The 14,126-nt window shown below is 40.1% G+C and overlaps 1 protein-coding gene across 1 annotated transcript in view; it reads left to right on the top strand.

Annotated features, from left to right (window-relative positions):
* The first annotated feature begins 1,260 nt into the window (after positions 1–1,260).
* The window catches only part of LOC131592210 (liprin-alpha-2), a 282,831-nt gene continuing 269,965 nt past the window's right edge, over positions 1,261–14,126 (top strand). Inside the window, exons 1-2 of the mRNA XM_058863579.1 lie at positions 1,261–1,388; positions 9,227–9,477. Coding sequence (XP_058719562.1) covers positions 9,229–9,477 — 249 coding nt within the window. The 5' untranslated portion in view covers positions 1,261–1,388; positions 9,227–9,228. The remainder of the gene's footprint in view (positions 1,389–9,226; positions 9,478–14,126) is intronic.

The following is a 14,126-nucleotide window of genomic DNA, read 5'->3' on the forward strand; positions in this document are numbered from 1 at the left end:
CCCTCCAGCCCCCCCGAGCCGCCCGGGGGCCGCACGGCTGTGGGCAGAGGAATTGTAAGGGCTGGAGGCAGCGCCGCTCAACATCCAGGTCACGCCCTGGTGTCCCCTTTTTCCTTTATTTATTTATTTTTATTTTTTTTTCCTAAGGAGTGGGCGTGAGGGACTTAACGCCGAGCGAGCCGCGAAGCAGCGGCAGCAGCATCTGGGGAGCCGCGTGCGTGAGGCAGAGGAGGCAGACGCGATTACTTCAGAATTTATTTAAGGACTGGTGAAAACCACTGCAGCGGCTCCAGGGGAAGTCCCCGCGCCGAGGAGCGCGCCCAGCCCGGCAGCGCCGCGCCGCTCCCTCCGCCCCCGCCGCCGCCCCGGCCAGGCTCCGAGCCGGGCACAGGGCTCCCGCCGCGCCCGCCCTTCCCCAGTGTGTCCTATTAATTACACACCCGGACTACTGAGATTATGGCAGGTTTTATCCCTGCTTTCTCACGGCCGGATTACCGCAGATGATACGTTTTATTACGCTCTACGATTACAAGAGATGCCGTGGCGTTTGCCTGAGCTCCTTAAAGGACAGGATGTGTTAGCGTAGCGCTGTGGTGCTGCTCTCGCTGCCGGTGTCCCCGGGCGATGCGGGGCTGGCAGCGGTGCCCGGGGCGCGGCCACCACGTGCCGTGGGTGAGCGCCGGCCCGGGCTCTCCCGGCTCCGCTCCCGGCCCCGGCCCCGGCTCCGGGCGGGCTCTGCACGGCGCCAGCCAGGCAGCGGTGTGCCAGGCAGGCAGCGACGAGCCGTGGGCAGAGGATTTCTCTCTGTAAAGCAGAAAACCGCGTCTGCTTTTTGATCGTGCAGGCAGTCGTGCGAGCTCGTGTGGACTTCAGTCACGCACAGAGGCATAATTGGCCTGGGAGGTATCGAAGAACCAGGGAAGCCAGATACGGCTTAGTTAAGTTTAGCAAAAGATAAGAAATCAAAGAAAGATGCTTTCGCCCTGCCCCCTCCCCCTGTGATCGTTTGCCTCCAGCTGCAAAGATGCTGTTGCTCGAAAGGGGCTGCTGGAGCTTTAAGAGCCGCTCCCCCCCCTCCTGCTCCCGACAATGGTCTGAACCGAGCTCTGCTTCCCAAAGCAAAATTTGTAATATGCCATTTTTCCCATGGATGCTTCTCCTCTTGGCTGCTGACGAAGTGACCGAAGAAAATGTTGAGGTGCCAAGCAGCGAGACTTGCCGGAGGACGGGTGCGGGGGCTCGGGGTTCCTCGGAGCAACGCCTGTGTCACCATTGCTAGGAAGATGGTCCAGGAGCGCTCGGCTGTGTGAGTCCCCGCTCGAAGCCGGTGGAGACTGCGGTTGTTATTGATCAAGTGAAATAGCAGACGCCGAAATAAAAGATACTAGGTACTGAACCTTCTATTTCTGAGTTAGACATTTCTTCCTTAGACTCGATATCCTCGGGGGATGAGGTGCAAATGCAAAATCTAGCTGTCTGCCTCTTGCTGTAGTACTTGTGTGGTATTTAAATGCATTTCTATAATGGGAGTTGGGGGATTTCAGACTAAAAAATGTGAAACCAACTTCATTTTTTTTGGTTGTGGTTAAGGGAGGTAGGAGGTCAGAGGCATGACATAAAGAACAGATGGTTGGAACGAGTCCTTTTTTCTAAGGTACTGTGCTGACCACCCCTCCTGTGTGGAAGGAGTGCAGGATGCTTCTGTTAAAGGTGATATCATAGTTTAGTGGAGACTGGCAGGTAAGGAGTTAACTAGGAGGAGGAATATGCATGTAATGCAACTCAGACAATAGGAAGGATTTTCCTTATTGGAATTACACTGTGCTGCCTAAGAGTGATCCTGCTGAGGATGTCTGAAGAGACATAATTGCAGTAAGAGCTGGTTTTATCAGTCACTATATCTATTTAACGATTTGGAAAAAATAGCTTGTAAATGCAAAATACTCTGAAGGATCCAATGAAATGAGTTTTCAAGCTGATGTCACTGTGGACAGGCTAGAATGTATGATAGGTAGATTTTTACTTCTTTTTCCTGCAGCAAAATTACAAGTAAGTTGAAATGACTCCTCAACTGTGGTGTGCAAATCAAACATCAGAGTAAACAGAAAACAAGCTTTTAAAGCCAGTTATGGATAGAAAGGTGAGGGATTAAAATTAGATTCACATCTAAGGTGGTGGCCTTCAAGGTGAGCAAAATGAATGCTTGTCTAAAAGCCTTTGTCAGGCAGAAGCCAAGTTGCTTTGTGTCTTCTTATTCCCAGAGCTTCTCAAGTGAAAGAACTCCATCTGGTAAATTATTTCCAGGCTAAATGAGATTGCAGAGGTGTTTGTTACAATATTCACTTAAATAAATAATTCCAAGACTCTTGCCCAATTGAGGTAACAGAAGATGCCAAATAGGGTGGGGTTCAGTGAGAAGAAGGAAGACAACTTTTTCATTTTCATCCTCTATAGGATACAGAAATTTCATGTAGTTTTAGAGTCAGTGTTGAGGACATACTTTGGTACCTGGTCCATATATGATCATAATCAGAGAGAGGTTAATATAAGAGAGTTGCTATCAATTAATTTATTAGTGGAGTCCCTCCTGAAAAGAAGCTTTATATAACTCTTAACCAAAGATGGCCATATCCTCTGCTCTGTGCTGGAATTTTAGTCCATTCCTTTTATCAGGATGTTTAAACTGAGCTGCAGAATGCCTAATTGAGCTAATACGGAGTTCACTCTTGATGGAGACATAATGCAGCTAATGCTATAGATTTGCTATGACATTTTTGCATAGAGCCTGAAAAATCTTAATGTAATGACAGTGAACCACATCTTTCCCCCTCTAGTAGGACAGACTACTTTCAGCAGTCATTGCTTTTTTGCCAGTTGAGTGTTGTGTGTTTAGAGGGGAAACCTGTCCATGATTTCTGGCAATATAGTAGGTAATGGTCACATAACATCCAGCATGCTCCCTGGTATCACATAGCAGACATTTGTGATCTTTATGTCTTTGTTTGGAGGGAGTAAAATGACAGGAGACTGATGGCTTGTCTACATTAATGACTTTTCCAACCGCTGTACTGATCCAAACCCACTGAAGTCCATGACAGAATTTCCATGAATACAAGCATTTGCTGGATTAGATTCCATGCAAATGGAATGGAGAAAACATTGACTTAGGAACCAATCAACCTGGAGAAGGCTTTGTAGTATGTGGTGCAGTAGATACACGATGGACAAGAAAGATAATGTGTTCAGAGAACTTCAGTGTACTGCTTCTTAAGCTGCCATTGTATATGGCTGTGGTGCCTGACACTCAGGTCGAGAGCTACTACTAAAATAAGAGTCTAGGTTTTATTTTGAATTAGAAGAGTTCTAAAGTTATTACATTACCTAAGAGTCTATTTCTGGGGGGTGTTTATGGATTAAAAGGGAAGCAGGAATTTGTCAGTATCCTGCTCCCCCTTTAGAACCTCTCTGGGGGTTTGGGACAGTTGCAGGTGCTACAGAAGTTGACTACATGTTACAGTCCTTGCAAGTTTTGGATGCTGTGGAGGCACCCTGACCATGGGAGTTGTAATGTCTGCTCTGTGGCTCAGGATGGATCAAAGGAACAGTGATTCTCTATTAACAGTAAAATGCCGGTGTCTTAACATATCTTTCATTGAGGGATTGCTTTACTTACATTCAGGATACCGGGTAAAGCAATAAACTTTGTACTGTAGTAGTACTAAGTTCCGTATCAATGGAGCTTTTATTTTTCTATTTAAAGAAAGAGAAACACATTTGAAAAGTCTTACTTTTGTTGGCTTAGATCAGTCAAGCATAACTTTAGTTAAGTTATATTACTACGGGGCAAGTCAGCCTTTTTCTGGCAAAGAACACAAGCTTTCCTTCTCTTTCTTTGAATGAAGAGGTATACAGGGCATATTCAGTTATTAATGCTACCTCTTTAAGTTGAAGAATATACCACCTTGTTTATCCCTTCCTCTCCTCTTCTTTGCATGGCTGCATGGGAGGTGTTGCACAGGATGATGTACAGGAGAGCTTATTCAGTTATCATGGACTTAAGTGATCTTGAAAATATGGAAAATATGGGACAGAGGTGTTTAATCCATTACTTGCAGTTCTTAACTCCCACTGGAAAGGAATTCCAGCTTCCTCAGTGTTCATTCTTCACCACCTGTGTTCCACTCAACATGCCTTCAAGTTGGAGTAGATGATCTCCAGAGGTTCCTTGCAGCCCTAGGTGTTCAGTGATTCTGTCCTATCCAGACAAAGCAAGGCGGCTGTCCACTCACTGGTGGATTACTGTAGTTTCCTGGCCTGTACCTTGCTTTCTCCTGATGACTGAGATGGTCAGTTCAGGTCTTAATTACCTGTTCCCCCTCTACTTCCATTCCTTCCCTGACTTCTTTCCTGCAGTTCTGTGGGGCAAAAGCCTGTGGTTCTCTGGTGACACAATGATCTGCAGTAGCTTGCCAGATGCATAGTTAGGCTCCACTGGTATAACCAAGTAGTATTTGAGGTATCAAGTCTTAGTGAAGAAATCCTAAGTAAAATCCTTCAGTGGGAAATTACTCAGTCTCTGCAGAGGTGCCTCCTTATGGCTGGGTACAGGTACCTGAGTTTACTCAATTCAACACCATTCATCATTCCTTTGAAAAGAAGCAAAGTCTGTGTTTCTGGGTTCTTGGATTTGTTTGGTGGTTGATTTGTTTGATTCCTATCCTGTGGAATTATGCTGTGGAACCTTTAGAAGTCATCTGTGACAACCCCTTGCCCAGAGTTGGGCCAAGTGCAAAATAACATCTTATGCAGTCTGCTCACTGCAGGTTTGGAAACTAAAAAGAAGATTCAGTGTATTGTAATTTTCAGAAACTTAAGGAAGATATTTATGCACTCCAATTTTGTTGCATTTAGATTTTGTCACATTACCTGAAATTTATAAGAGGAGTTAGTTTGAAATTGTGGCAAAGCAATTCAAGGTTTCTGTTTTAAACTTCAGAGATGGGATTCTAATGCTTCATGTACATTGTTGATTGTCTTTGCTTATTCTCCCTTTTTTGTCACTGTCAGCTCTGAATTCTTTTTCACTAATAGGACTCATCAAAGAAATGTAACTGTAATTGCCTTGTAGGAGTTGATAGGAATGTATAGGTTGATAGGAATGTATAGGTTAGGGAAAGGGATGCTATCTATGCTGGGATAACAAATATCTGAACATTGGAGCTGGCATGTGCAGACCAAGTGGAGAGATCAAAATACATGCACAGACTTGAAGATGTTTATGCATCTGATTTTCAGTGTGCATTCAGAGTAGAATGAGAAACAGCCTATTACACTGTATAAAACCAATTCAAAAGAGGCTGGAAGTCTGCATTCCACTCTTTGATTTTTTTGGGGCCATTCTGGGGCATATGGTTATATTCTGTCAATTATATGACAGGCTGATAAAAACAGTAAAAAAATGTGGAATATCCAGATGTTAGTTTATGAATGTGCTTGGTCTATCCAGTAGTTATGGTTTAAAAAATCAAGTTCTCTGAGCCTATCCAATTTTTTGAGCAGTAAGAATGGAGAACAAAAAGGAAGCTACTGACAGTCCTTTTTTAATCTTGTTCAGTTCCATTCTGAGTAGAATTGATATATACATATTTAGTAAGAACTGAGTACCTGAGACGAATACCTGCTATGTATGCATGAATCTGTTCAGCTGTACATAAATCATTAAGTCCAGGATGCAGCTGTCCTGTGTATATGAAATTTGATTCATGCATATGTAGGGAAAGGTATCCGAGTTTTTTCAAAAGTTATGTAAATTCACAGATCAGCCACAAAAGTATGTGTGGCATGGTAGGTTCTGAAGTGTAATAGAAGTGGGCCTGCCAATAACCTTGTTATGAGCCTTTTAGAACTGCAGCATTGAATGTGACTGTGTCTCCCTTATAAATATGATTGGAAAAGGCATATATTTTTCACAGGAAGAATGACTTATTCTGGTCAATTTATTAGGGAGATCAGTCAGTGTTTAATGATTGAAATCCTTCCTGTATAAAATACACTTCAGCTTAACACAGATTTATGGTCTGTGATAAGTGGGGAAGAGTAGGTAGGTAGAGTGATTCCTTCTAATTTCATTGTATTAAATATTTCAGCTGATTATATTACGAAACCAGACTAAAAATTGTTGGGGTGATGGAGGTTTTTAATACCCAAATGTAGGTTTAAAATTCAAATTACATAGAAGGAAAATCAGGAATGGCCCTCTTCCTCTACTGGAAATTTTAAAATATAATTCAAGTTACTCAGGATATCACCACGTTAGTGATCAAACCAAACTGATCATAGCAATACTATTTTTATTATATGTTTTAGCAGGAATCCCTCAGGTGTTTCTGTCTGCATGTGTTGTCCTGGTTTGCGTACACCTGCTTCTGGTGTATGCAAACTAAATTCTTTTCATTGATAACTAAACTGGGAGATGACTCTTAAATTTAAATCTCCTGACCCCATGTGTGACCCACATCATCCTGTGGTTAGCCAAAGGTTGACTAATACATACACACACCATTAGAAGGCTCAGGAAACACCAAGAACTCTTGTAACCCTATGACATAATTCACTTCCTATATAAAGATCCACATGCATATGTGCCCTTTTATTTGTCCTCAGCTTCCAATCTTGTGCTACTAGACTGCGATCAGTCTGTTTGCTGACGCTCCTCCAGTGTTTCTGTGAAGTTCTTCCTCTGCTTTATCTGCCCTAGCTTTTATTGCTAGTCCCTCTCAATAAGTCTTCTTTCCTTTTTTTTTTTTTCCTTCATTTAAAAATTCTTCAAATATTCTCAGCATTTTGATTTCTTTCTGCTATCAAGCAGGAAATTCATGAAAGGTGTAATAATGTCCTGGGGAAGTAGCTCTATTCTTCTGCATGTGCTTGGGAACAGTGTTAAATGGTGGCTGCCTCGGGACATTGAAAGCATCCCATGTGTTGGCACATATAAGAGTGATAAATGCCAAAGAAGTTTAAAAAAGGAAACCAAAAGTGCTTTTCTAAAGGCAAGAAGACACAAATCATAGTAAATCAAACAGCACAGCATACTAGGTCTTTCATGAAAGGTTGTAAGAAATTTTTCTTTGGAAGCCCCACAGCAAACCTGCAGTTGATTGAGATTTTGTTCCTTTTTTTTGTGGCTTGGTGACCCAGGAGCACTCTGAGAAGCCAGGTTTCCTTCAGAGTTGTTTGGGGTCCTCATGGACCCCCACAAACCATCTGTGTGAGGGCATGGTCCAGGACTCCTGTATCTCCTGCTCCTTGCTGTTGCAAGAGCCCCTCTCTGTCACACCCTCCCAGCATTTGTCTGGCTCAGGTTAACAGACTGCTTTGCTGTATTTCTCTCCACTCTCAGGGTGGGGGAGGGAGAGGATGCATGTGGTTCCAATGGAATAATAGCATTGATCTCTGAACTTCCAGAAAGCGATGTACATCACCAAGCTGACTGCAAGAACCGCTGTACCTTTTAAACATTCTCCAGGGGCTGCGAGCTGTGGGAGAAAACTTCCAAATAGCAGCTGCCTACACCAGGAACTGCCCACCCATTCCCTGCCTTCTCTCCTGTCTTAGTCATAGCTAAGTTTGTTACTTGTGCTGTCAGAACAATGCAGTCCAGGGATTCAAAATAAGAACAATGCATGGCCCCCTGCCTTCCCTGAAAGCAACAGCTGAGAGGGACAAGATGTCGTAATAGTGCCATGAGCATTCAACTCATGGATTCCCTTGCCACCCCACATCCACTTGCACATATGGCTTCCCACATCCCCATAATGACTTTAAGAGGAGATTTCCTATCTAGTTTGAATGCAAGGTGCTGAGGTAGCAACAGCTGTCCACAGACAGATTTCCCTACCTGTTCTCGCCAATGTTCCTGCAAAATGGTACCACTCTCACTCTGCCACAGCCAGTGTGCAGGGGTAGCAAATGCCCTTCACACCAGAAACCTGATCTGCATGTGTAGGACACTGGAAGTGTATTCTTGAATGATGAAGCTTCGCTGATGAGAATACCCTGGGACAAGTAGTGTGACCCATGAGATGTTGATGATTGTGAGGCAGGAAGGGCTTGGTGACAATCCAAATTGTTAACTTTGGTGTTGAAGAATGGGCATGCAGAGACCATGGTCTCTGGCCACCTGGTGCATACCAAAAAGTTATGATTGAACTGTGCAAGTGGGAGATGGCTTTGGAATTTTTTAATTATCCTTTGCTCACTGTGAACTTAACCATCCCAAACTAGTTATCTGCAGGTGGGAGCTGAGTGGAGGCTGGCGATGGCCCCTTGCTGAGTGCAGTGTACTTATATGGTGTTGTGAGAGGATCCTGGAGGCAAGACGGGCTCTCCTGGCTGGCATTCCATATCTCTAGGTCTGTGTCGACAGTGGACAAAGCAGTTAACATCAGCAAGCTCCCCCAAGGATTCCCAAAGCTTCTCCCTGTACGTGAACCAGGGGTTTGAGATTTAGATAAGCTGGAGCATGGGACTAGGTGATGTTATTTGCACTGCTCAGGACAGATTTAAGAAACAAACAAAAGTGATTCTGCTCCTGGTAACTCAATTTGCACAAGATATCACAGGGATGTAATTAGCAGAGTTTCTAGTTGCTGACCTCTTACTGAACAAGCTCGCTGGAGATTCATTTCCCCTGAGGATGGGAATAACTAGATAGAAAAATAGATTAACCTGGCATTGTTAAGGCAGTATGATACTGGATCAATGGCTAGCCTGAGCTGTACTGTAGAATTGCCTAGAGGAGGACAAAATCTGGCAATTAGTGGCAGATATTGACATCAATACCAACAATTCAACAATGAAATTAAGTAAGAGAAGGGAGAAGAGGAACAATAAATAAGGGAGAGTACAATTGCAGAGGAAGTATTTTCTGTTATTTTAAGCATTATTTCCAAAACTATTAATTTAAAATATTCTGTAACCCTCTGTCTCCTTTCAGTCAGTCTTCTTTAGTTTTGGGAAGCACATTCAAAGTCTTTGCTCTGTGGAATTAGTCACTGTATTTAATCTCTCTCTATTGACTGTCTGATTAACATTGCGCACAAGTTTGAAAGTGGGAACAATGCAATAATCTACTGTGTCCATGTGACAGAGTTTATTCCTCTTATGAAATATCCTCAAATGTTTTCTCTACTGAAGAGCTGTTCCTTGATTTGTGTTCTTTTTAAAGAAATGATGTGTGAAGTGATGCCAACGATAAATGAGGACACCCCGATGAGTCAACGGGGGTCCCAAAGCAGTGGCTCGGACTCGGATTCTCATTTTGAGCAGCTGATGGTGAACATGCTGGATGAAAGGGATCGTCTCCTTGATACCCTTCGGGAGACACAGGAAAGCTTGTCACTTGCACAGCAACGCCTACAGGATGTCATCTACGACAGAGATTCCCTCCAGCGACAGCTGAACTCAGCACTGCCTCAGGTATGTCCTTAATAAAGATTCTTTTTTTTGTTGTTGTTTTGGTTCACTAATTTTTTACCTAATACCACTTACTTTAACCCTAATCAGTATGTATTCCTTGAGGTCCAAATTTTGCTCCCATTGATGTCAGCTGCAGAACTCCTATTGAATTAATAGTACCTGGTTTGACCTCTGTGGGACCTCTTTTCATATTTAAGAGTAGGAGTAATGCTGTTGACTTGAAGGAGAGCAAGATGAAGGCCTGTAGCTACTGGTTCTTTTGGCTGTTGCTCTAGCATTTACAACAGGTGAGGGATCATTTAAACAAAAGATCTAATAGTAGAAATAAAGCAAAAAGAATGAGGATGTTTTCTAGAGACTTTCATGTATAAATAACATATATATATACGTTATTATAAATAACAATAATAAACAACAAATAAAACTAACTTATATAGGTTAAATAAGGTACTACACAAACCCACAAAAACATCTGATACCTTCATATTTTAATTAAATTAAATTTAAATATTTATATAAATGTCATTATCTGAAGTTACCCTAGCCTTTTTTAGGAATTTCAAAATTAACTACTTCAGTTAAAATACTAATGTGATATTGTATTTCAACATTATATGTTAATATAATTGGTTTTTAATATACTAGAATTAAAAGCAAAGAAAAATCTTCTGTCTGCTTATCGGGCCAGAGGTTGGAAAGATACCATGATTCAAAATTCAGGTTTTCTCCATGTTTTTTTCTTTGTGTCTCTCAGCTGTCACTTATTAGGGAATGTGACTATGAGGGCCTAGGGAGGAATTAGGACAGCATGTGGTTGGAATAAAGAGGTAATAAGGATGAATGAAATGAGTAAGAAAATTTTGAAGGGTAGAAGAGGAAAATGGCACTCTCTGGAATAGGGAACTGCAGTTTTTCAAGGGCTAACCTCAGCAGGTCATTGAGATATCTGGGGTTAGGACTAAGTAAAAGAGAGAGAGAGAGACTGTGGAAGAACAGCATTAACAAATTGAGCATTAGCTCCAGACAGTAAGAATGACTGCAGCTGTCTTGGGACAAACAAAAAGGAGTAGCTATGATCTTGATATACTGTAAAATCAAGGTTGTTTTTTTTTTTCTTTTTTCTCTTTATTTGTGGGCAGTTGAGCTTCTTTTGTAAAGGTGTCTCTCCATAGAAGAGTGGAAAAGAGTAAGTGAAAGACAGCATAAATCCTTTATTCAAAGATTTATTGCTGGAAATCCGAAGAAGAGAGGACACTCTGCATCTGTGAAGTCCCATTCAGTGTGCTGCTCAGTGTGCAGAGGCACTCTTCACTGGGCCATAGTGAGGTATTTTTATTGAGCACTAACAGGTGTCTAAGCCCTAATGTTTCTGTGTCTTGCATATGCAGAACTCCTGCTAAAATACTGGAGACTAGCTAAGGAAAATAATATTCAGAATAAATGTCATACAGAGCATTCTAAGGAAATGGATCACAATAGTATTTTATTCTTTATTTCTTCTGGTAAGAAATAAAGCATAAAATTATATTGTGTTACGTAGTTTTGAATGATAACTATACACCTCCTTAAAGCAATTGACTTGTCAGGTGAATGCTTTGGTCTACCATGAACCATTAAGAATGGGTGTTTCAGGTAGCATCCATCCTTATATCTAAGAGAGATGTGGGCTTCCCATATGAGAAACTGTGTGACACACTGCTTATACTTTAAAGCAGAATCAGTTTTTTTGTCCATCAAATATGTTGTCTAGATCTTCATATAAGAAATTCAATTCTGTAGAAATCTGTTCTTATAAGTACAGAACACTGGCTTAGTAATATAACATTCTAGTAATTGAGTCTTTCAAGAATATTATTTTCATCACTACCATACTATTTAGTTTCAATTCTGAATTTGAGATATTCAAGAGTAATAGAATACTATTGAGATGTAGTGCTTTACTGTTTTTTTGGTGTATGGTTTTATGAATGGCAAGCTTGCCTTGCTAACTGCCTGTTATAGCCTTCTGACAAAATATTACCTAAGACTTATTACCTGGTGGAGAGAAAACTATATTCAGTTTAGGAGGAGAATATATAAATAAAAGATATTTTATAAGAAATATAAGATATTTTATAAGATAGGATAATTATAATTTAGTTACAATGTGGCATCTAATGAGTCTTTCTTTATGAGAATATATTCTTCTAGTTCTTGATCACTTGAATGGTTTTCAAAATTCAATTATTTCTTAGTATTTACGTAGTGCTTTGTGTGTAGAAACTGTGTATTTACACAGTTCTATTCCAAAGCCTTTTTTTTAGGACACTCTTTTTGCTTATTGTCTGTTTAACTGTTCACAGTGAAAAATATGTTCTGGAGAAATCATTACACTTGGAATAAATAGAACCTGAACAAAAAGAGCTTGAATGAAAACTCAGCCATTGAAAAATCTTGTCTGATGTGAAATAGGAAATCATAAATAACATTAAATAGGAAGCTTGTGTTATTAGTTAATGCTGTTAGAGCTGTTAATGCTGTAGCCAATGACCGTAAGTGTCTTTAAGTATTTATACTGGTCTGTACTGAAACAGAACAATGTATAATTAACAATGTCTTTCAAATCTGAGTCACAGAAATATAGTTGTCATGCTAAGTACTATCATTGAAATAAATTTTATTTCCATTAGATTGGCACTCTTTATGAACATCTATGTGTAACTGAACAGCTATGTTTAAGGAAGAAGGGGAAAAGTGAGCAGAAAATTACAGCTAGTCTAAATAAAATAACAGGGAAGACTTTAAAACTTGTTTTGCAGGAAAATCTAATAATATGTCAAAAAGCTAACTTAGAAATATGACATGGGTTTATCAAAATTTTCTTTATACAAAGTAACTCAACATGACTCTTTAGTACTATACTTTTTAAATTGGGGAGGTACAGTATCCCTAAAATGGTATCTTTTGAAGTCACCTCATTTAAATTACTAATAGATGGGAGGTGTGTAAGGAAAAGCAATATAGTAATTAGTAAGATAAGTAATAAAAGAGAGAGAGAAAAAATTTTCAATTACTATAGACTGACTGGGTGGAAGGAACGTAGTAGTAGTTAATGGATTTTGAGATTAATTTTTATTAATTTGAGCATAAGAAGAAGCATGCTAGTGGAAATGTCAGGTGACACAAAATTGAATAGTCTGCTAAGGGAGTATTATAATACACAAGAACAAGAGTAAGAGAGGTGGGATGCTAGTGCATGGTACAAGGGTGAGAGCCTTATATCTAGCAGGTAATAAAAAAATTCATTTTAGGTAGCAGTAGTAAAGAGGGATAATATATGGTTTATAAATGGTGGTAGGGAGCCAGTGGGAGGTGGATGTGAAAAATGGAAAGTATGATTTTGAAATATGTTACGTAGAAGTCTTCTGTTGGAAGTAGGTAAATATTAAGGCAGTTGAACAAAGGGGTGGTTTGGACCTCATTTATCTGAGTTTTGGCTCAGTAGTGATTGAGAGTCAACCTCAAGTTGGAAGAGATTAAGAAAAACACTGCTAGAGGAAAGAGGAAGTAACATCTTCTGTCTAAAAAGACTAGCTGAAGTTTTCTTATTTCTGGGGGAAACTATCTTGAGAAGGGCTGTGAGTGATTTCATAGATTTTCTTGGACAGACAGGAAGATGGACTGAACAGGTGAAGATGAAAGAAATATTTTAAGCCAAAAATAATGTTGATGAAGGAATAAATGATTATAGGGTACCATGAATAAAGATGGATCATTCATCAAAAGAAGGTCTTGAATTATGAAGGAATGGCATCTTTCTTAGACAAAGACACAGTGAAAACCCAAATCTTTTCAAGATGAAGCTGGTATAAAAGACATTATGTATCATAATACCTTTGGTTAATCTGTGAACTTGACCCAGAGTACCCCTTCAGGTTCTTTATTTCAGAATTTAGTGTGGAGTTACTCAGAATCTAGCTCACAAGTAATATTCTTTATTCTTCCCAAAGCTGCCTGTTGACAGCGGAAGCCTCTAAGGAAAGTGTATTTGGTCTGCACTGTGTGTTCCCCAATGATAGGAATTTATTGCATTTAGGTCATGACTCGAGTCCAGAAAAAAAAAAAAAATCCTAAATATAATGAACTACACTGTAATGAGAAAGCATAAGCACTAACTACTTAATAGTGTGTTTTTATTTTTTTGGAGTAAAATTAGGTCTTTTACTGTAGCATAAGAAAGTGTTCTACTAAAAAGGTTAGGAACTCTCACTCTGTTTTTGAGTGCTAGAAAGAGGAAAATGTTCAGGCACAACTTTCTCCAGCAAATTTAACCAAAATCTTCTCTAAGCTAAATTGTCTAGAAAATATCACCTTGATTAGTTACCATGTAAACAAACTGGAAAGATACAGTGTATGTCATTGTAAGACTTCGAATGACACAGAATCATAAGAGTATAAATGTACTCTGATAAACAATACAGGACGACTCTTGTTTTTGGTTGTTTTATTGTTCCTTTTAGCCTTTCAAGAATAAGTTTCAAGGTATGAAAGGTATTATCTATATGAAGATGTTAATAAGTTATCACTCTCCAGTTAAGTTTATTTTGTTCATTAATAATGTTCTTGCTCAGTGATTTACTTAGAAATTATTATTCACAGAATAGTTGAGG

The sequence above is a fragment of the Poecile atricapillus genome, chromosome W (assembly GCF_030490865.1).
Source record: "Poecile atricapillus isolate bPoeAtr1 chromosome W, bPoeAtr1.hap1, whole genome shotgun sequence".
NCBI lineage: Eukaryota > Metazoa > Chordata > Aves > Passeriformes > Paridae > Poecile > Poecile atricapillus.